The sequence below is a fragment of the Pseudochaenichthys georgianus genome, chromosome 15 (genome assembly GCF_902827115.2).
Source record: "Pseudochaenichthys georgianus chromosome 15, fPseGeo1.2, whole genome shotgun sequence".
In the NCBI taxonomy this organism is placed as follows: Eukaryota; Metazoa; Chordata; class Actinopteri; order Perciformes; family Channichthyidae; genus Pseudochaenichthys; species Pseudochaenichthys georgianus.
The window spans coordinates 22,078,478-22,106,017 of record NC_047517.1 but is presented as its reverse complement, the minus strand read 5'-3'; the positions used below and the strand labels follow the sequence as shown (position 1 = coordinate 22,106,017).

Here is a 27,540-nt window from a genome sequence, read left to right as displayed (position 1 = left end):
GGAACTAATAACATTAACGATACCTGAGCCCTGTAACTGACCAATGAAATGTAGCCATCAATAATTACACGTGTGTTTTTTCCTGCTATGACATGTCTTCAGTTTAGTGAAACCTCCCACAGTGGGTGTGTTACAGTGTGCCATCAAGAATGATTTAATCAGTACTGGTTGTTTCCCTGTTGGATCACATTAATCCTCCATGTGTCACGTCGTCAAATCCGAAGCCATGAGGAAGAATTATCCCCAGTAATAATTTAATTACTTTGCATTTAATTAAGTAGCAGCAATATGGCAGCTGTAAGCACGAATGAGCACTGATAGACTGTTGGAACGTGAAAAAACAGATTTATGACATTTTATAATTTGCCACCGGTGACAGAGAGCAAGACTGGGCATTATTGATTAGCATTGACACAAAGTGAAGTTTCAATGTGAAGTAAAAAAAACAATTAGTTTGTGACTCTCAGCAGAGCCCATGTTGCTCAAGTAAAAAGCCAAACGTCTTTTAAAATCAGTTTTCATGGCAATTAAACCAATTGTAATGTTTGTATCTGTTTTTTTTAATAGAATTGTTAAAGAAAACAGACTCGTTTTCTCTCGTTTGCCAATTGTTCAGGTGTAATGAATATTTAAACATGCATTCTTAAAGAGAATTCAACAATACAGGATACAGTAATATTTTTGTTGGAAAACATGTACAGTAAGTGTTGAATTATCTAAGTCTAAGTCAAAAATGTGTTTTTAACTTTAGGAAATTTGCTGTGTTTTCATCTTACTGATCTTTCTAAGCTCTGCATTACTTTTTTCTTCTTTTTTCCATCCTCTTTGCGGGCCGTGCCCCCGATCAAAGAGTTCCTTCATGTGGCTAATTACCATTAACTGAAAGTGCAGTGTTACCAAGATGTTTAAGATAGTGACCCAGCAGTGTCTTGATGGGTGCTGACTGTGCAATTCGGTCACAGAAGTTGTTGTTGGACAATAGCTCTGTCCCTCCGGACTGCTCTGCTTTGCTTACTTTGCAATAAAGAGATTTATTTTCTCTACTTATGTTCATTAAAGAGAACCAGGATTCTGAGCCAGTGTATTGTGCCTGTGAATATGTTGTTCATGATCATGTGTGTATGTTTTCACAACACATTATTATGACTCCCTTAACGGCGACAACCCAAAACTGGCAAGGCCTTTTTGCACGGTCCAAGGGCTCAGTGGTTCTCAGATTTATTTTTACCCCATGCTCCACTGGTTTTCATTAACCAGGAGCTGACTCACACCTGGGACACATGATCAATGCCAGAAAGTAAGATAGAAAAAAAGGACCTACAATCTTTTAATTTAACTCCAAATCTGTTGTCCGTCATAGTGTTTCAAAAGAATCAGTAACTTTTACATTGTTGAGAAGGAAGAGATTTTCACTTAATGTGAGTGTTAGGTTGTTTAAATAAACTCCTATGTGGGATTACATCAATTATAACCCCTTAAGAGTATGAAACATACTACTAAAAACATTGCTAGAAGTCTCTAAAATGTTTATTGCTAGATTTCCATGTAGTATGTGTGCTGTACATTCATGAAATGGTGTCATTGAGAAGCATGTTTGAATAGAACATAGTGTAACATTGGGCAGAACATGCACTTAATTAGGCAGACACACAGGGACAGAAATATACCCCTTGTACCCCCTTGTGGGTCTTCTGTTCCCAAGAAACTGTCTCAATTGGCATTTTCTTATGGATCTGAAATCTATTTAATAGAGTGAGGAGTTCCTGAAAACAGCTTAATTACTTTCTCAACACTGATCCTGAGGAAACAGCAAATTGATTTCTATGGAGTGTCCTGAGGGGCTCACTGGACTAAAACACACCACCTCTGCTCCTGAAGCCCCTGACATCCTCCTCTAGTCCTTCTCTAATAAGGCCAGGACAAAATCAGTAAGCCACAGTTTTAAAGCCACACAATTTGGCTCAAATTAAATAGCTATAGGATAATGAAACAAGATGTAGGGGCAAGACTTAACAGAGAAAGGAACTTGACTTGAGTTAGACTGAACAATGAACGCTGTCAGTCTTTTGTTGGGCATCTCTTCCCCATAACTCTTAACTGAACACTTACACCAGCAGCGACAACAAGAGAAAAGTGACCAGAAGTGATTCATCTCAAACGAGTGCTTGGAGGCAAAAAGTGTCAGATAATTGGGAAGCAGAGAGAAGGTCGACAAAATATGTTTGAGATTTTTAGGAGAGGAGAGTGCCCACTATGTTTTGTGTCGAGACCATTGCATTTGTCCACTCCAGACAGTTGGAGACGACTTGTTGACGATTCTGTCTGTTATCAGACCTGATGATTAAAGCAGTATTGTTGTTAACTGACAGCGAACATCAGACCCTGCAGGGTTTTTATAATGTGAGGCACTTGCAAGGTGACATTAAAACCTATGATTAGATTGAAAGAATGTGCACCAACAATGACAAGATGCATAAGCAAAGTATTATGTTTTAAAGCTTACAGACAATGTTGTTTTATGGGCCCCCTAGAATTAATAAACCTGAGCAAAAATCCTAACCAAGCATCCTAGACCCTTACACCACCATGTAACAAAACGCAGCATCTGCAGTGAGGCTGTAGGAGCCAAAATGCTTGTTTTTGCCTTACTTATTATTTGTATTATTATCTTGTATTTCTGTTTGCATCGCGTTTCATTCTTATTGTTTATCACTTCCGGGAATGGTCACGTGGGTGTGGTTTATTGGTATTTAGTCACCTGTTGGATGCCGGTTGGGAGGAGATGATGTAGGAAGAGGGTGAATTTGCTCCGATACTTTCTGTTGACCGTCAGGTCTGGAGTCGTATATTGTTTGTTTTTGTCTTTATTAAACACCATGGACTACAAATGACTACGGACTCTTATATGGAACGCGTCACAGCAAAGAGCATCTTTTAGCCTCTCAGCAGCTAACTCATAGGGAGTTATTGCCGCTACAGAGGCTATCAATTCTTACAAATCATCATATATCTCATAATCAATAACGCACTTTCAGATACAATTTAAAATGGTTTGACTTAAAACAACATTGTCAAAATTGTTTACCAGAGGAACAAAAGGATATATAAAAAACAGAACAATATTTACAGAAAAGAAAATGACTCCCAAGTGATGTGTCTGTCTAACTACAAATCAATGCAGTATTTATTGTACTAGCAGAGCAGGAATTAAGATATGTTTAGTTACAATCTGTGTTGCTACACTGATGCTATTATTCTTAAAGTTTCATCAATGTTCAAATGCGAACCCAGTGGAGTAGGTTTCCTTGATTACAGTAGCAGCAAAGCCTTTGGGTCTCCACAAGCAGCTGCGTGTTGTTGCTTAGCTGCCTGATGGAGCAGCCTCATTAGGCTGCATTTCAAACTTCGTCACTAATGACATTTCACCAGTCAGAATAAGGCGTACTGTGTCACACAGTGATTTATGGTCACTGTTCTTCACTGTACCCTTGAGTGCGTTTGTGCACTAAAAACATAGTGTTTTGATGACTACATCAAATAAGCAGACAGTGCTTGGTGACTTTCTATTAGCCGGTTTGAGGCTCAGTGGGATTTTCAGAGCAAAAGTATTTGTGCAAGGAGGTGAAGAAGGAGGGAGACCTGGTGTGCAGCTAGAACTAATGACTTATTATTAGCTCACATTTCCATTTCTGGTCAGTTTTTTTCCACATATAAAAAAAGGGTCCCTACAGGACAGAGGGGCTAAAGAACTGTTTTGTGTTCTTGATAGCTATGGACTGACTCAGCATGTGACGGAGCCCACACACAATAAGGGGCACACTGGACTTAATTATCTCAAAGGGTCTGAATATCTCTAAGGTTGTGGTGACTGATGTTGCACTCTCTGACCATTCCTGTGATTTCTTTGAGAGCTCTATTTCTGTTCACAATCTTTTTTCAAAAAGAGGTAACCACAAAGCGATATTTAACTGAAAATACTAGGGAAATGTTTACTCAGCATTTTTCTTCCACACTTGCCCCTGCTAACTTCTCAGTAAATGAGCTAGTAGATCATTTTAATTCAAAAATGAAAAATGTTATAGATGCCATTGCTCTAACTAAGGTAAAGGAAGTGACTGGCAAGAAAATATCTCCATGGAGAAAGGCCATGACCGTGAAAACAGAAAAAAGAGAGTGTTGAAAAGCTGAACGCAGGTGGTGAAAAACAAATCTCCAGGTTCACTTTGAAATCTATAAAGAGAGACTTGGCCTTTATAATTTAGAAAAACAATGCACGTGCCTTGTTTGCTACTGTTGACAGACTAACAAACCCCCCAGTGTCAATTGCCTCTGAATTTCTATGCCTGCAATGAATTTGCCTCCTTCTTCACTGACAACATTCAGAAAATTAGACAAGCAGTAATACCTCTGCATCAGGTACAGCAAATGTTTTGTCCCTGTGTCCACTTCAAGCACCATGACACAATTCCATCAGATTAATGATAAAAACCTAGAGGACATTATTCAACTTCTGAAATCCTCCTCCTGCTGCCTTGATATTATTCCAACAGGATTTTTCAAAAATGTTTTTCATTGCATGGCCTCAGAACAAGTAACTTCACTCAGGTGTTTTTCCACAGGCCCTGAAAACTGAAGTCATCAAACCGCTCTTAAAAAAGAATAATCTAGATGCTTCAGTAATGAACAATTATAGGCCCATATCAAACCTCCCATTTCTAGGTAAAATCTTTGAAAAATTAGTTTTTCAACAGTTGAGTAATTTTTTGCATTTAAATAACTGTTTCGATGTGTTCCAGTCAGGCTTTCTTCCAAACCACAGCACTGAGACTGCTCTTGTAAAGGTCTTTAACATCCACTTAAACACAGACAGTGGCAGAACTTCAGTGTTAGTATTATTAGATCTCAGTGCTGCGTTTGACACTGTTGACCACAGCATATTACTAGACCGACTGGAAAACTGGGTGGGACTTTCGGCAATGGTTCTAAATTGGTTTGAATCCTACTTAAAGGACAGAAACAACTTTGTTTCTATAGGTAAATACTAGGGCTGTCAAACGATTACAATTTTTAATCAGATTAATCACAACTTAAAAATTCATTAATCATGATTAATCACCATTCGAACTATGTCCAAAATATGCCATTTCTTTATGTATATTGTTGTGGGAATGGAAAGATAAATGAAAGAAGGCGGATAATATCCATTTAACATACAGTATCTATATTTATTATAACATTTTTCTGTGTGTCAAAATGAAAGACAGCCCACACACCTATCAATCATCAAACCGTGGGGTCTTAATTCACTACGTGTTGATTTCTATCAACGGGGGAGTACTTCAGGAAAGTCGACAGAGGGGGGGGGGGGGGCGCTAGTGGAGTACTTCGTGACCACAGAGTGTGAACGTTGTGATCAGCTGTTTTAGCGTAGTTGTCCAGTGAAGGGAGGAGTCTCCCTCCTCAGCCGGTTGGCGTACTTTTGGCACAAGTCCGTTGTACAGACCGACGTTAACAGCAGCCCTGTCTGTGCACACGGAGACCGACTCTGTCGTCCGGTGATCTAACCGCCTTTTGGAAAAGCTTCACAAGTACGTCGGTACGCAAATGCGCTTTGTGACACAAGTGACGGTACGCATTTCAGAGTACATAACCTGCGTACCAGTTATGTGCACCCCTGTGCTGTACTACAGCACAAGTATTCTCCGTCGCGACTTCCTGCAACAACCAATAGAGTCTGTCTGCAGACCGCAGCAAGGAGGCGTTTCCTATAGGGGCGTTTCCTATAGTGAACGACGGGAGCCGGGCTGAAGTCGAATAGTCCATTTAGCTTAGGAACCTTCCTAAAGGAGTGAAATGACCCGGAAGTCCCTCAGTGGCAGCCATGATAAGTGCCGTTCGAATTCTCTAGAATGATGAGAATGATAGGAAAGGAGGTTTCAAACTTCCTTTATCACCTCCTTTAGCTTAGGAACCACTGGACCTCCCTAACCGGCAGGAGAAGCGAAAATGCTGCCCCACAATGCCTTGCAGCCGCAGCATTTGCCGTCACTCAACAGTCGGCCGTTCACGGAAACAACCGATTATGACCGAGAAATGATATCATGAAAGTTACGGTGCTTATTAAGCATTTTAAAACATAGGTGGTAAGTTGCCAATGTGCTTTGTTTTGAACGTTCATCAGTATTATAATCAAAAAGAGAAATATGAACGTTAGTTTTCACTGAAATGATCAAATAAAGTCAACATTTCACAGTCTTTACTGAGCTGTGTGGGGTTTGTTCAACTTTTAAAAGATGTCTGAATGGTGATATACACAGTGATAGATGTTAAGGACTAACGTTTATAATAAATACATCTGTATTGATTTTAAGATCTTTAGTTCATACAATCATACGTATTGGGATCATTTGTATTAATGTGGACCGGAGGGAGAGGGTGACGAGCATAAGTTTCACTTTCCTTTTTTATTTCAATTCCAACGTTGGTCATGAAGAATATGTTTCTCTGTTGTCCACGTTCATAAAGCATAAAGCAACAGCATCAGAGCACGGTGCAGAGTCTCTAGATGAGTTTACAGTAGTCCCTCGTTCTTATTAAACATCCATGTTGTAGTCCGCTGTATAGAAAACTGTGGTTGCCATAGTTTCCCCACAGCAGCAGACGCACACAATGACGTCCGCTGGCGCATCATAAACACGTCGGATAGTGAAAGTGCATTCGGATTCTCTAAAGTACCGCAGCCTCTTCTCCTAAGTCCTTTTGAATTCTCCTGTCCACTATCCCTTAACCCCGTGACGTTTCACTCAGAGGTCAAGGAATAGACGATAGGGTTAGAATTTAGGAGCTGATCTTTGGACTATTCGACTGCAGCCCCTGTGTTGTGTCACATTATGCCTCCCCGTCATGAAATGCCCCCCTTGTCACGGGAACGCGCATTTCTAAATGATACGTTTACGCCTCTAAATGACACGTTTACACCATAGGTTTACACCTTAAAAAGATGTTTAAAACGAAAAGTAAACGTTCAGGATTTTTATTAATGGTAATATTCAGACTGTGAGTTGTTTAGTGGTAGCTCATAGTCTGATTCTTATGGTTTAACTTTCGCTCCGTATTTGAGATGTCGAAATTCATTCGTCACTTCCTTTTCAGTTTTTGTTTTTTTTAATCTTTTTTTTAATCATTATTGTTACGTCCTGTCTGTATAAACGTGCTTTAAAATGTATTGTTTAATTTTACATAGTTGTCATCTAATAATCAAAATATGTTTACAAATGTTACATAGTCTTTGTCAGCATATTATTATATGCGCTATGCGTACAAAATAAAAGTGTGACATTCATGAAACTTGCTCCATTTATTGGTACCACTCCTAGAACCATACCCTGAAAAATGCTTGAGGGTGGGATTCATAGAAACCTCTTTTTTGGGGGGGGGGGCATTTTATGACGCGCCTGGCCATCACGATATGCCCCCCCTTGCTATCTTACAAAATAAAAGTGTGACATTCCTGAAACTTGCTCCATTTATTGGTGCCAGTCCTAGAACCATACCCTGAAAAATGCTTGAGGGTGGGATTCATAGAAACCTATCGTGATGACCAGGCCTGTCATAAAATTCCCCCCCCCCCCAAAAAAAGAGGTTTCTATGAATCCCACCCTCGAGCATTTTTCAGGGTATGGTTCTAGGACTGGCACCAATAAATGGAGCAAGTTTCAGGAATGTAACACTTTTATTTAGAAATGAACGTATCATTTAGAAATGCGCGTTCCCGTGACAAGGGGGGCATTTCATGACGGGGAGGCATAATGTGACACAACACCGGCTCTCGCCCGCGAACGAGACGTTTTTTGTTTTGTTTTTGCGGAGGGATCTAGATCGGCATGAAGGCACGTTATGCAATGTGCAATGTGGACATTATCCCGCTTATTACACATGGACACATTCTCAACAAAGTAACGACATGACTCCCAATAATAATTTAAATGCTTTTATGGATTTAGAAAAAGATTTTATTGATTTAAAAAATAGTTTTTTGTATTGATTTAAATTGACATGCATCCGCTAAGAAAAGTAATCCGTTGTTACTGTTTGAACTAACGTAACAACGGCAGGAACTGCTTCTATAGTGTTTTTGAGGAGCTTTTTGATTACAGATTTGAAAACATCGTTGCTTGCTTTAAAAGTAGCACAATTCATTATGTCAAACCTTGAAAGATATCCCTGCCCTAATGCCAAAAGTAACTGGCAACTGAATATATGTCGCCGTAGCTATGATGTCTATGTCTGGACCGCTGCGTAAAAAGGAGGGTTTCTGACCCATTACGGCCCGTCTACACTACAGCGTCGACAGCGTCGAAAGCTCCAAGCTGCTCCAAGCTGCCCATTCACTTTCAATGGGGTGACGTCACGTAGCCGCGCTTTTTTGCCGAACTGAATTGTGGGTAGCAGAGCGAGGCGTCTCAGGCGTCCAGGCGACCAGAAGTTGAACAATGTTCAACTTCTGGTCGCCTGGGACGCCTGAGACGGAGTAGCCAGCGCTGGAGTAGCCAGCGCTGGAGTAGCCAGCGCTGGAGTAGCCAGCGCCAGCCAATCAAATCCCGTTTCCCAAAATCTGACAGCTGAAGCGCTAGCCAATCAAACCGCGTCTAAGCTGGGAGAGATATCCCGCCGTTCATTTCTATATTTCAAAAAAAGTCGGAGGAGAAACTAACTATCGCCGTAGCAAATCTCCCGGTTTTGTATGACCAGACCCTCTTCACCTCCCGGGATACAAACCGGAGGAACCAGGCATGGAGGGAGGTGGCAGAGACAGTGGGGGAAACTGGTAGGTTTTCGCCTGTTTGGGGAGTTTATATATATATTGCTCGCATAAAATCCCCGGGGGTTTTTGCTTTGTATGTCGGGGGCGGGAGATTCATGTGATTGGTTGTTGGCCGTGTTGCTTGAATAAAATCCCCAAGCTCCAGACACGCCCAGCTCCAAGCTATTTTTGGAGCTGTAGTGTGGACGCTCCGTTACTTCTCTTCCTACTTGTTGTCCCCCTCTTCTCCCCGCTGCAGCCTAGCAGTTGATCTCAAAGCACGCTCCCCTCTCCTGCAGGGAGAAAAACTATATTTATATACTTTATATAGGTTGATACAGTAGCCCCTTTTTTTAAATAGTTTTTATAGGTGTTGCCATCTGTTTTGTGTAGCGTGGTTCTACAAGCAAGTCAATGCATTAATTGGGTGGTATCTGAGAGTTACACGGGTCTGTAAATGCAATGAAAACAATTGGCCACAGCAAATAATTTATATTAAACATGTAATTTTTACTTTTGAATACTTTAGTACAAAGGATGTCTTGAATAATTTAAGTGATATATGTGTACACATATAAATCATTAGTCAAAACAGCGCTACATTTGATTTAATTAAAAGGTATAATATGTGGTAAACTGAAAAGCCCTTTGGGTGCCGAAAGAGCCGGCTCTTCTTGGTGAGCCAAATGATCCGGCTCAGCAAGAAGAGCCGGAATTCCCATCACTAGAACAATGACTTCTTCTGCAAGGATTTATAAAAGCAGCTGGATAAAAAAAGTTAGGAAACGCCCCTATAGGAAACGCCCCTATAGGAAACGCCTCCTTGCTGCGGTCTGCAGACAGACCCATCTCGCAACAACACCACGCCGTTATCAAAGATGTTCTATTGAGAAGACGATCACTACGTGACAAAAGTTTTCAAAACCGTGGCTGCAATCAATCTGACTAACTGCTGTCTGTGCAATTTACGCCGCGCGAGTTGACAGACTTTATTTTGCTTACTTTAACATCATTTCTCATGGTGGGGCTAAGCCATTTCTTGGTATGGGTGTAGCCTACCCCAGCCATACCCTGGCGCTGCCACTGGTGGCACGTATGGGGCGGGCCATTCTGCACATGCGTTAAATATTTTAACGCAATTAATTCAAAAAATTAATTACCGCCGTTAACGCGATAATTTTGACAGCATTAGTAAATACACATCTGAGTTGACAAATATGACATGTGGGGTTCCTCAAGGCTCCATCTTGGGGCCTCTTCTCTTTAACATCTACATGCTACCACTGGCTCAGATAATGAAAAACAACAAAATAAGTTACCATAGTTTATAAAGCATTGAAAGGTTTAGGCCAAAAATACATTTCTGATCTACTGCTAAATTATGAACCATCCAAAACTCTCAGGTCTTCAGGGACTGGTCAGCTTTCTGTCCCCAGAGTCAGAACTAAACATGGAAAAGCAGCGTTCAGTTATTATGCTCCAAATATCTGGAACAAACTACCAGAAACCTGCAGGTCCGCTGCAACTCTTACTACTTTTAAATCCAGGCTGAAGACTTTTGTTTTTGCCACTGCTTTTAATTGAAATATTCATATCTTAAACTGCACTGTAACTTTTATCTTTGCTTTTTAATGCCATTTTCTTAATGTCTTTCATTTTTGTAAAACACTTTGAAGTCCCCCCGTAGGTAGTTAGAGTCATTATTGGGGTTAAACTCCCCTCATAGGTGGTTAAAGTCCCCTACGTGTGCCGTTTTGGTTTCAAGACCCTGGTTCACGGAGGATACCAAAAAAGTCCTAGAAAGACAAGGTAAACTTAACTATGTGCATTTAAAAATAAAACAGAGGAATAGTTTCGGCGAAAACTAAAAGGTACAATGGGGCCAGATTATAATTTTCCAAAGGGGGGGTTTAGCATGAAACACTTGAAATAACTAAAGGACAAGTTAAACGAGAAAGTAGAAAGAAAGGGAGGTGATAGAAAACTATTTCTGCTAAAAAGTTAGCAATGATTGAGAGTCAGACCTAAACATTTCAGATGTGTGTATCTCACACTGCACTGTAACTTTTATTCATGTATCTTTGCTTTTAAATGAGTGTTTTTAAATGTCATTTTATATCAATGCTTTTAAATGAGTGTTTTCATTTTATAATATGTTTTGTTAATGCTCTTAATATCTTTCATTTTTACAAAGCACTTTGAATTGCCTTGTGTTGAAATGTGCTATATAAATAAACTTGCCTTGTCTTACCTTACATTGAGTGTTTTATAGTCGAAAACAGTCATAACACAGTGCTGTTGTGTCTCTTACCTTTGGATACTGTTGGATTGGAATGAGAACTCTTTCAGAGAGCTTGATATTTTTATTGCTGATGATATCTAGGTATTTGTTAGTGCTGCCATCTTTTCTCGATTCATCACCTTCATACTTTTCAATCTCTGCAGGAAAACAAAATAGAAGAAACAGATTAAAAGATCATTAGTTTATGTCTTTGAAAACAACATTAGTCAATATCTTCTGCATTACTTTGGAGCCAACAGCGGCATTGAAAAACAGGCTGGGGTCACATTGGGAGAAACGTTACTCTGCATTACGGTTAAATATCTTTCTGATTATTTTGTATCTCAGCTGTAAATATGCTCACATTGCAAACTTATAATTATATTAGATTATCCCACTGACTCCTGGTACCTCCTTTTGCATCAGGCTCTGTAATCTCATGATCCAGTAATTCCAATCAAAATAACAACAGAGGCAAACAGTCACACTCGCCGCGTTCTTCAGGGCTTTTGGCAGTCTCTGATCCCTGGGACTTGCACGAATGGTGTATTAAACTTATCAGATGAAAGTCCATTGGGCTGGTAAAGACTGGATCTGTGAACTCTCCTAGATCATATTTGCAGATCATTGGTTCCAATCAAACTGCAGGATAGGCAAATCTTGTGCAAATTAGCCCAATAGTTTCCCCAGCCCTTAATGTAATAAGATGAGAAATGAGTAGTGGATATTAAATGTCAGGGTGAGTTTGACAGGAACGCCCTGCGCAGAGCTATTTTCTTGATTGATGCATATTAAAGCACTTGAGCTGAACCACTCTCAATACATGAAGTGCTACAGAAATGAAGCTATCTCTTGTCCACCTAGCAGGATGCTCCTTGTAGTTTATAATAACCGTTGGAATTACAATTATCAGCCTGCAACACACGGGCTACACAATTAAGGACGTTCTTGAATGAGACCAAGAACGAGTCAGCAACAGCTACTTGGTTTAATTATTAAAAAACTCAAGAGTTCATTTAGTCTGGAGCACTTCACCGTTATCTGAGCCGTCAACAGCCAGTGGATAGAGCTGAGGTCAAAAACAGCTGCAGCCAATTGGATGTTTCATTACGGACAAATGAATGTAATGTATTATCACCGAACAACATTCGGATTGACGCATTCCTCAGTTTTTCTGTTCACCAAGGAAGGAAATTGCTCACAGAAAGGAATATGTTCTCATGAAGGGGCTGAATCCACCATAAGATTCATGTTTCCCTTCCCAGGATTTGACTAGTAGGCTAAAAGTAATGCCATGTTGAAACAGTGTTCTGGTTTATGTTCCCAGTGAGACTTTTCCTTGACGTGACCTTCTGGACGTCCATTACTCCAGCTTAATGATCCCTCTGTTCAGTTCCAACATTCACCCACTAGCAGTTCCTAATGGCCAGTGGTATCATTTTTACACCCAGGGTTCATTTGTTTGATATTGCTATTGTCTTGGAAATCACCAAGACAAAACTCCAACAGCTTGAAATGGCCCGATTTCTTCCAGCGTGACACAATCTCTCTGATTGTGCCTGATTGTCCGAGGAAGATCGTTTAAATTGGAACATGCCGTCTCCAGTTTTTTGCAGGTTTTTTTTGTGGGATGACTCTAACGAGGCTATAAGACTTCCTGGAAAAATTGAGCTGATCCAACTGGGCGGGTGCTAATAAATGAATGTTGAAAATTGTTGGTAATCAATTATGTAGAAATCGATACCAGATGGAGGAGCCTTAAACTACTAATATTAAGCGAAGAAAGAATTGTGTTAATCACTTTTGAAGAATTATTCCAGTCTAGACTATAATGTTTTCAATGCACTCAGTCTTATTTGAAAAATCTACACTATAGAGTGTATTTTCACATCCCACGATGAAGCTCTAATGGAAAGGACTGTATCGGTATACTCGGTGAACTCTGTGAACAGGTAATGCTTACTCACAACACCATCGCCTACCTCTGGGTACAGACTGTGCCTGAAAACCTTTGCTGAATCACAGGCAAACAGATTGAAAGACCCCTCCAACCTTTTATTCCCTTCAACACGTGGCTGATTCACACCTCCTTTTGTGACACTTTACACCAGACAGGTGTCCCAGTAAACAAAACATGTCTTTTAAAAATAGCATTTATGCGTTCTTGCCTGAGGAGAGAAATCAAACACAACCTTTACAAACAGAAACACATTTTGAGATAGCTCTGCTTTATAGACAGTAGACAGACAGGGTACTGATGAATACAGTATGTTTGTATACAGGAGGAGAATGTAGATTCAGTTCTGTTAGTGATTGGGTTCTGGGAATGTCAAAGATTGTCAGTGGGTCCACCACACAAACTAAAAAATATCAACAACTACTGGATGAATTGCAATGCATTGTGGTACATTCCTGGTCCCCAATGGATGAATCACAATAAAACGTTTGATTTTTTAGAGCTTCACAATTAATAGAACTTCCATTGAAATCACAATATGGGCTAGTGTAAAGGGCAATTCGATTTCTTTCAATGATAATGAAAATAATGATTTGTAAAGGATCAATCCCTCCAATATCGTGAATCATATCACAATTGGACTTTCAGTCGCAATTCGTTTTTATATCCAAATCAGGCAGCCCTAATAGGTGCTCCTTTTTGTTCTCTAGTGGCATCATCAGGGTAACATAATGAGGTTGATTAAATACCTACAAAACTATTTTTTCCCATGTCAATGTGGCTGACATTAGCATTAAGCTAAACGCCCTGCTGTGTATAAAAGCCGTCTCAAAAGAGCTGTTAGCATGTTCTCTCAACAATAACCAACGCACCATCAGCTAACACCCTACAAACAGCATATTTTAAGAACAAATCCTTCTACCGGCAATAAGAATTATCAGCAAAAGTGGATAACATTGTTATATAGTCACAACGTCCACATACAAAATAGCTTTGATTCGATGGACGGGTCAACAAAATATTGGGCATCAGGAAGATAATTTATTTGTTTTTACTTAAATTCAGAATACTTGTTGATTGTTAAAGTTGTGATAGTTTGAGTACTAGTATTTGCATATATGTTGGTTAGTCATCCCATCGTATAAAGCTCATTTGCATTTGAACAGTTTTTTTGTCCCAGTTTCAGGTTTGATCAAGCATTCATCTCTTGATATCCTCTAACAGTAGTTTTGGTCGCTTGGGTCAGAATTTGTTTTTGGCTATGTTTCTATAATGGTGAGTTTCACTGTCAAATGGACATGGTGTTTATATCTTATGAATACAGTAATAGTGTATTTCTAGCCAATGAACATGATTATACTCTGGAACAGCACAACATGGGAAACACCTTTATTCTGGTCTGCAGCCTGCCAGTGAACTCTGAAGAAGATTATGTGTGTGAGAGAAAAAGAGGGAGAGAATGAGGTAAATTATTTCCCTCCACAAAAAGAGTAAAATTAGCTTACAATGCTTACAATATATATATATATATATATATATATATATATATATCTGGGGAAACGTTCACATGAGTATCATCGTTGTCAAATATGTTGCAGGGAATGACAGGAGTCAAAAGATCAGAAGAGCGAGAATGTGCTTTGAAGGTCACTGGTTTCACACAGGATGAAAAATATCTCATTGGGGGAACTGAATGAGTAAAACACTCACGGTTATTCTGGGGCTGTGGATCCCCTCTGTTGCTCTGCCCAAACTGCTTCAGTGGAGCTGCTCAGTGACCGAGAATGAAAATACAATCTGTGGTTTAACTGGGCAGCTATACTAGATACATTTGTGCAACTGAAAAAAAAAATGGTCAGCCTGCCATGGCTTAAGGTTAAAACCAGCTTTGGTCTGTATGAAGCAACACAGACTGAGAAACAGTTTGAAGTTCATTTATCCTGGACACTAGTAAAATATCAATACACAGAACTGTATTCCTAGTTTTTATAATACCAGCTTCTAACGGAGATTTGGATATTCAAAGGTTTTATTGTCATATGCACAAGCTACAGTGTAGCAACGGAAAGGACATTCTTCTGACCTGAGCTCCTCCAACAATGCAACATATATAATAAAATAAAAAGTAGTGCAAAAAGTCTATATACATATCAATAGAATATGGGATGTGTACAAGAACAGAATATGAAATTAAATAATGTTAACTAAGACTAAATTAAATATGGTTTATTGCGGTGATAACTATTTATTTATTTAATTCTTGCCGAGCAAAAACCTATTTTTCTATTGAGGTATGGCAGGATGATGGACTGTGTTGCACTGATATTATCTCTCACTACTTGCACAGACTGGAATTCACCAGAAGCTCTCGTATATTTTGCTAAACGGACAATACCACAAACATAAATAGGCTACTGTGTTTGAACTGCTGCCAGTAAATAATAGCATGATGTATGCAGAAGTTCAATAACATCTGAAGAAGGGGGAATGGGAGCGGCACCATTTGTTGGGAGATAATATGTTTACTGTCGGCTGTTTATCCTCACATCGTAGCTTTATTGGATTCACTTGTTGTTTGCCATACAGTCCGTGCAACTAAAGCATGCACTTTCTTCTGCTGCTGGATGGGAGCTGTTTGTAAACTCTGTATGCTTTTATTTCTGATAATGTTGGTGTGTGGAAATTGTCTCTTACTGCACTGCTAGGGGGTTTATGTGTTGTTTCTTCTGATGGGTCAACAGATAAATGTGGACTCAGAGAAACCTCACACACTATAATACAGCCAAACACATCACTGGTCCCTATATAAAAAACTTTGATTAACTCCCACATTGTAGCGCTGACGTGCCACAAAGCGACTTGATGAGATAAAACAAGAGCATGAAGCTGAAGCTCATCACGGCCAACAAAGACAAATTTGATATCTGACGTGCTCTGTGCGTCCTTCCCAGTTTTCCACTGTGCTAACCTTTTATTTTGCAAACCTGGCTGAAACCTTGAATAACATGCAAAGGATTCGACAAGCATTAAAGAAAACTGCATAGTAAATGCTAGAAAAACATATTTGAACTTCCTATTTCTATCAGGTTTAGTTGCTGCTATCAATCTTTAAAAATCTGTGAAAACAAATCATTACTGTAAGATTAGAGTCACTTTATTTATATTTACCCTGCTAAATGTGTCAATACTGAAATTGAGTGATTATTAATTCCTTCGCTTTATTACTTCTTTCCTTGACAACTGCAGTTACAAAACGCAAAGGCTTTTTAGAGTGCAGCCATTAGCCTGAAGACGGCTAAATTATTCTTTGATTTCTTCCACCTACTGAGTGCTATATCTTAGACTTCACAATGCAAACATGAATCAATGTAAGTATTTTTCCAATACCTAATTGCTTGTTCACATCCAACACGGAAAGAGGTAGGGCTCCACAGTGTGGACCTCTGGGGGGTGGGGGGGAATGGAGGACGAGATGTGCAATTAATTCTGTCCTTATTCACTCTGGACTGGTGAATGTAAATGCATGGGGTTGGAAATAGGTTGGCCACATGCTGTTTATGTGTTTGTAACTGAGCCGCACTGAGGCAAATTGCATAGAGCCCGTTGACACACTGATAAAGTATTACATCTTCAAAGTAATTATAATGCCATCTTCATATTCTCTGCTGAGTGGTCGATGGATAGCGAAGTCAAAAACGAATTACTTTTCAAATTAATGACATATTAAAAAGCAGGCAACCTACACACATTTTAATCCTGATGGTGGTTGAAATATCATATATTTATTTTAACAAGTCGGACAGGATTGAAAGATTTTGTAGACAACATGGCCTAAAGTCATACATATATATATATAACACACATATGTTCTGTTTCTCTAGTAGTCTATATATATGTGTAGTATATGTTATTTTTATTCCATTATATAAACAGTGTGATGGTATTATACATGACATGTGTGACTGAAATGTACATATAATATACATCTGTAATTGTACAGTTATGCTTTATTATATCTGAGGGTGCATCGGTGATTGAATGTTTCTGTTATGTGTGAGGCATTCTGGCTGTTATACATATATGTGCATATGTTTCACTACCACTGGATATAACTCCTAGGTGTTTCTTGTATATTCTCACTGCTGTGTGCTTGTTGTTGAGTTCTCTGTGTGTCTGTCAACTTTCAAGCATGTGACATTTAACATTACCACAGTTAATACTGTCTTTGTTCAACAAACACAAGTTGTATGTATTCCTTCTATAGAGGGTGGAGGCTTGGCTTTGATAAGGAGGAGATGTGGGAATATATTTAATGTGGCTGACCATTTAGTGCTGTTGAATCTTTTGAAAGAAAATATCAATACACATATTCAGAAAGAAAGACAACATGGAGCTTGGAAAAATGATTATGATTAGTGGTGTCTGCCTTCACTTTTGTCCTGTTGATGACAAATGTCCAACAGAGCTCCATGAATGAGATCTGCAATTATTCCTCTGACTTGTTGAACCGTTTTTTTGTATTATATTTATTTTGGTCGTTTTTTAAAGTTGATGTGTAATTGAATTGCCATGTAATTAATAGTAAATGTCAATTTTGTTGTACTGTTGCAGCAATTATTGACCTATTTATTATTTGATTGATTGATCATCAGTTTTTGCTGTCTTGTTTATTTTTTTGCTTAGGCGTCCTGTCCCCTATGAAACTTGACTTCCTTGTCTGATTGGACGGTCTCTGTTAATGATATGTTGAACAGCACATTGGCTTCCATCAGCATAGTGGTTTATAAATAATGCCTAAACAAAGAAAAAGACCAATGTAAGCAGACTTTAAATCCCTTATAACAACAAATACATTTGCCTCCACACAAGCATATTGTGTGAACCTGTAATAAAGTTGGCAGTCACTTCAAATAAGTCACCTACAAGTGAACTGAAAGTGATTTATCAAACACATTCCCGAAGACTTGCTGTCATTTAGCTTCTTTCCTAAATGTGTGATCTAAACTCTTATTTTTATTTTCCTTGTTTTTCCTTTTTTGACTTTAAAAATCCCATTTCTATTTCTGTATTTAATGTTCCTGTTATATGTGAACATTGAGGCACAGTCTCTAAAATATCTTGTCTGTGTGCGCCGCTCCTTTGGCTCGTCCACTTATTTCAGATTCTTGAAATGCTCGCGACCTTGGAGTCTAATCTTATTCGACCCATGCACTTATTGTAACTCAGTCTTGATAAAGTGTCGGCTAAATGCTGAAAAATGTAATGCAATGTAATCACTTTCCTAAAATGTAATTTTTGTGTCCTTTTGATAGGTCATACCTAGTGCTGCGTACCTGGACTCACATTCAGGTTCAGGTCCGGACTCAAGTCCAGAGGTTCAGGTTCAGGTCCGGACTTATAAGTCCGGACCTGAACCCATGGCTTGTGTCAAGTTGTGTGAGTAACTAAAGTGAACTTATTGTGAGCTAATTATCAATTTAAAATTAACTCATAATCAACTCAAATTCAAACTCATCAGGTTTATTGTGCTCCCTTCCAACTTGTGTCTACATTTCTCTACAAAGTACAAATGTGCCACTTAGTCTACAAATGACTTATGACAGCAACTACAGTGAACTACTACAAAGTTCAAACATTTATTTCATTTACCAAACTAAAGTAACCAAACAGTCCCTGAGCTGACTGAGCCTAAATCCCTAAAGCGTTGCTGAAAGGTAGAGTGTAGAGTAGACTATACGCATCACACTGTTACACACCTAATATACAGTATAGGCTACACTCTAGTGACTGTACAGTCAGAGTGTACTGTACTGTCTGTGCACCATGTCTTTTCTACAACTCTACAATACATACTGTTAGAAATTAAAATCAATGTTGATATGGCGTAATTTTGAATTAAAAACACTAATTTAAATCACTTTTATTCTGAAAAAACCGAAAGTTCACACTATTAACTTAAAACTTTTATTCTGAAAATTCTTCACTTCCGGTTAGCATTAGCATGTGGCGAAATTCTACGTTTTCAAACCGTAAATCGAAGGTGAAATGACATGTGATGTTGTACACTGAGCACACTGGGATTAGCACTCATTTATTGACGCTGAATAACGTTTATCAGGGAATGTTTAAATAACCACAGACACCAGCATATACGTAAGTGCTAGTTTTTTTGCGAGTCCAAGTACCGGTTCCTGACGTTCCGGTTTTAACCGGACTTGAACCGAAACTTTTTACAAGTCCAGTACCGGTTCGGCGTACCGGTACGCAGCACTAGTCATACCACATGGGCTGCTGTTTTTCTTTGGCTATGAGCTGGGTCACTGCTGGATACTGAACAGTCCATAATGGATAGACTGATGAAAGCAGCGGCCATTTTTAAATAAGAGAGAAATAGATTAAATGCAAATCGTTTTTCAGAGAGAGAGAGAACTGCATCCTGTGGTGAGGCATCGTCCAAATCAATTATAACAAAGTTGTACGTTCCCGACTTATCAGGCCATGTATTTGTGAGGAAAGCCTGTGCCCCTGCAATATGTATTTGTACTGCACCATACAAAAACAGCAACTCTTTCTGGATGTAAAGTCTGATATTCAGAGTATAGAGTTCTATTTACTGAACAGTCACTGATTGAATCTAACCATCTCAACAACTAATTATAACTTCATTATCAGCTGACTGAAACCAAAGGCTAAAACAGTTGCAGTGTATTGCATGGGTTCATGCATTGTCTGATTAATTTGAATTTAAGTCAAAGGGTCATTGCCCAAAATGTGGTGTGAGCTTGTTTTCAATAAAGCCGTGACTGAACATTTTCCTCTGCCCGGAGTTGGCACAGTATATTCTCACATTGACAATGTGTGCAAGCAGAAATGGAAAAATACTGTAATTTGCTGCTGGTTACTTCCTCACTATCTAAGGAAGTTTCGTCCTTTGGCTAAATGGAAGGAGGACAAAGACATGATAATTAGAAAACTCATATATTATGTGGATTAAAATGGTGATTTGATAACAGACAGTTTCAAGACAAAGGCATTTTAAACTGAAAATATTGTACTCAATGGATATTAAACTGTCAAAATCATGACATTGCGTAAGTGAAATGTCTTAAAGGGCCCTTGAGCGGTGGGGGGGGGGAGAATAATACTCATAACTATGTATTCATTAGAATACAATGACCTGAAACAAAGAATCGTGTTTTCGTTATCCTAGATTCTACATAGGGAGTGGGTCCTCCTCACAGTCTGCTATGAGCGGACAAACTAAACACTGTCTCTAGAGGGCCTTTAGTGTTTTTACGCTACCTAAAGGCTAATGTACTTCTCCGACACGCTTGTATAACTGCAGTAACCCCGACCGCAGCCTGAAGTTTGTTGCTCATAAAGTAGAGTTATGGTAAGGAGGACCTCTGAGCAAGTAGTTAGGTTAAACGTTCTTATAGATACCACGGCTTTAGAAAAACAAAACATATTTTCTTGTCCGTGCTCTCTTATGCTTTACTTACTATGAGTCACAGTGTTGGTCCTCCTCCATATCTCATCTCATCTTTTATTCAGAGAAGTCTACATCTTTCAAATCTCATACAGATTTGTTTGTCCTGTCACTGTGCCTAGCAGCATTTGTGAGTGCATTTAAATATTACAGACCCTGTCAGAACGCTTAGTGACATTGTTAACTAGATCTGTGATTGAGAAAACAAATGTGAGAAAGTTCCCCTTTACATTACAAATATAAACACAGCAGTTTGTTTTTCTCAACATTTCCTCCCTGTCTGTTTTTCTTTTGAACTTATTAGGAATCACATTGGTTTTCATGGCATGGCCGGGCTACGTGGCATGTAGGAAAACCACTGGGATCCATTAAAGGGTTCCAGCTTTGACACTCACTTCAACCCACTTTAAAACAAACAACTACGCTGTTGTTTTTCATTAGGTGTACGCTACACTGAAATATGATAATAAGGTCTGAAAGGAGCACTTTTGTTGTCAAAAAACTCGTATACATGTTGTATGAAATCTATTACAACAAAGGAATTCATAAAACTCTTCCCTTTTCATCATCAATCCAGCTCACACTTTGCTCTAAATGGGAATTATTACCACCCACCACTATTGTTCCCAAACAGCACTAAATGTGCTCAAAAACACTCAAATGATTTGAGGCAACATGATTTAAACACTTATTCACTTGAAATGAAGCTGCTAAACTGAGACCATAGTGAGTCCATGCTGTGCTGTTTGTTGTGTATGATGAGGATTACATGCTTTGCTATTCAATGATTTACTAGCTGTGAATGTATACATCTGTCATTTGTAACTGTCCTCTGATGTGATTCTACATTATCTATGAGGAATACATGACAACAATAATACAAACTTTGTGGAAAGTTTTTAAAACTATTAGAGATGTTGCTCACAGATGATTATGCTGAACATTTTCAGAGATGATAAAAAGAACTGACAGTTTATTAAACTGATTGTCCACAATTGTGTTTGATGCATACTGTTCTGGGTTGACATTGGAATGCAGGGGATTATAATGACAATCTATTTTTGTTTGAATCCTTCTATCCTTCAGTACATTTGGCAAAGTGTGTTGTGTGAAGGATGATCCCATCTGCATCACAGTTAACAACAAGAGCTGGCCTGTCAGGTGTCTCATCAACACATTTCAGCTGCAAAACTCAAGGGGCGGGAGTCACCAGAGCACTAACACCCCGTCCAATCAGAACGCATTAATCTGACACAGATTTACTTTACCGCTTTCAACCAACTTGTCAGAAACTGTTCAAGCAAGAAAAGTGGTGTTTCATTCGGACAAAAAAGTAACAAATAATAATTGACTTAAACCAATTGGTCACATGTTACAGGAATATATGAATACATAAAGTAATATGTTTGAGATTACTTTACAGTAAATATGTACATTGCAGTAAGTAAAAGGTGTTTACCTGAAATGTTGTTGAGGATTAATATACCACATATGAAAGCATTGTGTTTTAGTTCGGTCATTTCATATCTGATATTTGCTATCTTCTGAGACAAACATACGATGCCAAGTTATTTCCTGATGGTTTTCTTGCCTCTGTTTTTAATTTGAATAGTCCTTTAAACCCATGTTGCCTGAACGCTTTTGACTCTATAGGCGCGTTCACACCGCAGTACTTTTCCCACTTTAGTTCCGATATAGTTCCAAAATGTTGTGTTCACACCAAAAAGAGCCGATACTAAAATTAGTTCATGAGAACCTTTTTACCCCCTTTTCCGTCCCTGCTAGAGAGCAGGGACTTTCGTGGGAGAAAAAGTTTCCTATGTCTGATTGGCTGGGCGGATTGCAAACCACGCCCCGTAAAACTCCCAAAAAGTTTTGTGAAGCCGCCATTTTATTATCCTTGCATTAGCATTATTAGCATTAGCCCAGCGCAGAAACGCAGAGAGACTAATTTATGGCAACACAAAATAAAACATGGGAGCGGTGGAGATGAGGAGGTGTCGGCGTTCTGGCGATTTACTCGGAAGGCTTCAGTAGAAGCTGCTGGGACTCCCAGCAGCTTCTACTGAAGCCAGTCCCCAACTCCGGGGACTTCCGGCCGGGGACTTTGGGCGGCAGTATACGCCGTGAAGTGGGTTGCGGCCTGCCAGTAAACCCAAAGCAGAAGAAGAAGAAGTGACGTCAGCGGCTTCATTTGCCTAATCCACCCCCACGGATTTATTCCGGTGTGAACGCGATCTGTACTTAGTTCATGAGAACTAAAGAGTTCTCATGAACTAAATTCTCATGAACCTTTGTGGGAAAAGTACTGCGGTGTGAATGCCACCAGACACCAGAATAAAAGTAAATTAAATCACCCAAAAAAGCACTCAAACCTTCAGAGCACTGAATCAAAACTACAGAAATATATTTTAGACCAAATGAGCTGAGCTGTGTTTTTGAGTTTGCTTTGTGATAATGAGCTTTGTTTGAAAGTGACACATTGTTAGCAAGTGAATGACACAGAGGCGTTCTGCAGTATCAAGTTTTATTTTAATGCTGCATTTTGGAGCTGATTATAATGATATGTTAGATATACTGTAAGGTTAAATCAGAAGAAAGACTGGAGAGCATTTGTCTCAGCATTAGATCCCCCCCTGTGACCTTGATGACAGTTTGCAGTCATAACTTGTGATAAAGAGAGAACAAAAAGACCATGCCACATTCACATTAAAGGTGGAGTAGGTACATTTGAGAAACCGGCTCGAGGTCGCTAGAATTTGAAAATACACAACTGGAGAAAATCTGCCACTTCCTTACAGAGCCCCTCCTCCAACACACACGAACGCGCACATGACCAATGAGGGCACGAGATAAGTTTGTGCCCCGATGGAAGGCTGACAGGCAGGTAGGCTATCCAGTTATTTTAGCCCGGCCGGCTAAAATGATTGGTCGTGCTTTTTACAGTAGGCTACGGCTTCCACAGATGACATTTTATTATGGGTTTTTTGTCAAAGCACTTGAGATATTAATTGCTATCGGGATGTTAAGAGCATTCCATGGAATATAACAACAAGTGTATCTCGAGCCAGTTTCTCAAACTTACCTACCCCACCTTTAATAGTGTTGCAGTTGTATTTTTCATAGTCTATCTATGACTCCTGTTACAAATAGCACTTATGTGTCAGGTAGATCTCCTCAAAATATCCGACTCATGTAATTTGATGAGTGTAATGGATTTTAAATCAAGAAAGTGTGTTAAATTTACTGAAAACTGAGTAATTATGTTTTGAAAAAGATATTGCAATCCTGATATGCTGAATATGCAACAGCTGTCAAAATCATAAAAATGAACATGTGTTCAACCTTAAAAATAAACAGTGCATTGTTTCCCCAGTTAATTATACATTAAAGCCAATTAGTAATTTTCCATTTTAAATCTTGGGGATCAGTATTGTGGATGTTGTCTGCCAGAGCTTGACCTTGGAGGGCAGTGGGTTACAATAGGAGGTGAGAACTCACTACACTCACTTTACTTTCTTTGTTTACTGCATTATTCCCTGGATGAGAAACCCCCAGAAAAGTTCTGCACTGGAGCCAAACAACAGCTGCCTGCATCCAACACACAGCACAGTGAACCCACTGCCATGAAACAAGCATTAAGAGTCAAGGGCAGTGGGTTAAAATAAACTCACATTGGGTCACTAATAGCCCACACAAATCCAACACTGATGGTTTTTAATCGCAGGGATCATGGTGAATGCCTCTGAAGAAGAGGACTTAAAATACCTGACTTACCTTCTGCAAGCAGACGCACGGCATGAACATAGGTGGGGTCCAAGCCCTTCTTCTCGGCTACCAGTTCAGGTAAGCACTTCTCCGGATGCATTGTTTTATTTGAGCAGACCTCTTCCCCAGTCATGGAGGTGAAGCGACAGAGGGCTGAGCGTCGGAATGCAACTGTAAACCTTCCCGCTCCGGCTTTTCAGTAGCTTCAATCTACCAGTCTAAAGAGCGCCACAAGAAAAAACAAAACCCTCCAAAAATAAATCGTCCCGGGTCTCCGAGATGCCTGACTGGAGGCTGAGATGTAATTCAGAGGTGTGAGCGACTGGAGGAAGCTTTGACTTGTGATTCAGAGGTGTGAGCCCATTTCCTCCACCGCTGCCTGCTGCCTCACCTCGGCACCCCGCCAGACACTCAGTGGGTCTGCAGCCCGCGCTGCTCCCCGCCCCTCAGCATCATTATCGGCCATATTCCGGGACAGGCGCTGCTGGAAAACAAAGCCGGCCCCCGTTGAGCGAAAACCAATTGAGCAATGTGCATGGAGGGAATGGATTTAAGAAATACAAATAAAAAAAGTTGACGTTGCAGTGGCTGACAATAATACCTGCAATATTTCCCTTACAAAATGAAAGAATATTAACTTGTATGCTTGTTATGTTGCCTATTAAAAAACTATTGCCTAAGGTCAAGGTACATTTGTTATAAGGTGCCAGTCCCTGTAAGAGCTATCAGTGGAGTCTATTAAGGTGTGTATGATAAGTTTAATTATGGATGAAAAGTCTTACTAGTAAGAAAGATAGTTCCTTATCTCCAAGAAAAAACATTCCTTATCCAATTAGTTTCTTAATTTAGCTGGGGCAAACAAAAAGGTGGCCTGTGAGTTTGTGTTAAAAGTTCCCTAGAGTAGCTCACACCTAAAACTACGTGTGCATTATGTAGAATATAATAGAATTGGGAGGGATGAAACCCTATTTTAATGTTCACAAATGCAGAGCACACAGCACACACAGTGACATTTGGCCTCTGCATTTAACCCATCCCTGTACCAGGAGTCGTGTACCCATGTACTTTATGGAGAAAGGACAGGTTTTAAACCCATGTGTCGCTGTCCGAGGTGCTGAACACTTGCTGCATGACTGATATTTCTCTTGTATTCTAAATGATAACCTACCACGAGAATACACCACAAAAAGGAGCTCTTTCTAATGTTGCATTTGCTTTTTACAGTAGGGCAAATATTCTGACTCATTAGTGCACTTGGATGTTAATCAGCCTACCTCGGTATATTTACAAGTAAACAATCCAGTATAAGAGTCAGAATAATGTATAGTTCTCACATCCTGCTGTGGGGGCTCAGGTAGTCAAGAAGAGCTATGTCTGCTTGTGAAGTGAATTATATGACACTACCTTAAAGAGGTTTCAATGTCAAGTTAATGCTTCATTAGGTCTTTATGAAGCAATGTCAGTGGTGTCAGCAGTGTAAGCATGCATCCCATATGAAACGCTTCCCTTGTCCCGTAGTATGATATTGGCTTGAGTCCTAAAGTCATCTGAAGCGCAGCACGCAGGCTGCTTTACTTACTCACTCTTCAGTTTGAGCAGAAGAGGCTGGTGAACGACCAATTGTAGCTCCACTTGACCTTTACAGTTGACTCCGACTGCACTGACCAGAATCACTAAGACTGTGAGGGGAATACACACTGGTGAATGAGAGTCCATTTGTATGAATCTATTATTGTTCTACCACAAATGTAAGACTATCAATAAACGTTAAAAGTATGAACATAAGATGAAAGTTTGTTGACTATGCCCACATAACTGCTGGTTACATAACATGTACTTTTTAAACACTATTTCTTCCATTTGACCTTTAAAGTATCTTGACATTGAAGATGAGTATGACGTTTGTCTTTGTTTGGTAGACTAATACATGGTGCAATGCTATTGGTTTCAGGGTCACAATACAAAATATGTTCTCTGTCACAACATGTGAACATTTAATCTGATTTCATTTCATTGATGTTGTTAATTGCTATTTCTTGTCATTCGTGAAATGGCATTATAAGATGGCAATACAGATCATAGCTTGTCCTTTGCCATTTCTCTTTATAATTAACAACTTATTTCTCTCTGAAATGAGACACAATTTCATTCTTTTGCTTGATGGCCAACAATAAGTGACTGGACCCATGTCGGCCAGTACTGGCTTTGCATTTCATGCTTGCTGAACCTTCACTGATTTAATTGCATTCAATGATGTGATTTATAATAATGATAATCCTGCTGTGGCTACTGATGGTAATGATGTTTATAACTGTTAGTGTGGTTAATCGTATAAAATGCACGTGAATGTAGACAGAAAAGACATTAACACACAATGTGCTCCTTCTTACTGAAAATATGGATGGGCAAAATAGCTTACATTGATGTTTATCAGTGCAGATGGGAAGAATACTTTTTTTTATCAGACGAGATGTCATTAGAGACAAAGAGGATTGCAAGTGACAATTTTAACTTAGACTCTCTCTGTATCAATACTGAAAAGTGTTCAAAGCATCCCATGCAGACTTACTGCGCTCTAGTGGTCAGAGTGCAATGTTACACAAATCATGGCTAAATGTATCAGCTTAGACCTAAATAGTGCAGCTGAAGGATAGGTTATATATATAACTAAATATTTTCAACTTTGTTTCCCTTATTGTCGTCAAAGTTTAAATGTCTGCAGAGAGGAACTGTGCAATAAGAAGAAAGGTGCCTGATCAAAACAAGTTGTTGTATTTGCAGTACTTGTTTATCTTGTGCATTCAGTGTGTAGGTCTATAAGAGTCTATATTTGACAGTATTGCACATTATTTACCTTTATTATTTGCTGGGGAAATGAAAAGGAACATGCATGAGGAAGGATAATTGGGAATTTTAACTTGTTGTTCAACGTTGTGAAGATATTTTTTACAGGGGGTTAACAATTATGTGTGAATCACAGAAGACCCTCCTCTATGCACTCATTGTGATTGTTTGGTCATCTAGTAAACTCTGGCCTCTTTTTCCCCTCGATATCTAATCAAGAGGTTTTCAAAATAAAGCTATATAAATGCCCTGCTATATAACACACTTCTGTTCCTTTAAAAGAATTGGCGTGTAAAATAAATCCATCTCAGGCCTTCCTGACCTTTTGACCCTTACAAAGCTTTTTTGTCTGTTTTTATTCTCAAACAACATCAACCGTCACACTATTTTGTGCAATA

The 27,540-nt window shown here is 39.3% G+C and overlaps 1 protein-coding gene across 2 annotated transcripts in view; it reads right to left on the bottom strand.

The window, feature by feature from the left end:
- Positions 1-24,688, bottom strand: part of khdrbs2 (KH domain containing, RNA binding, signal transduction associated 2) — a 93,863-nt gene extending 69,175 nt beyond the window's left edge. For both annotated transcript variants that reach the window (XR_011644477.1, XM_034101211.2), the window contains exons 1-2: positions 24,308-24,688; positions 11,115-11,242 (exon numbers count right to left, since the gene is read on the bottom strand). Coding sequence is in view for 1 of the 2 variants with exons in the window: in XM_034101211.2 (XP_033957102.1) it covers positions 11,115-11,242; positions 24,308-24,431 (252 nt within the window). In the remaining variant the exon portion in view is untranslated. The remainder of the gene's footprint in view (positions 1-11,114; positions 11,243-24,307) is intronic.
- Between the last annotated feature and the right edge of the window lie 2,852 nt (positions 24,689-27,540).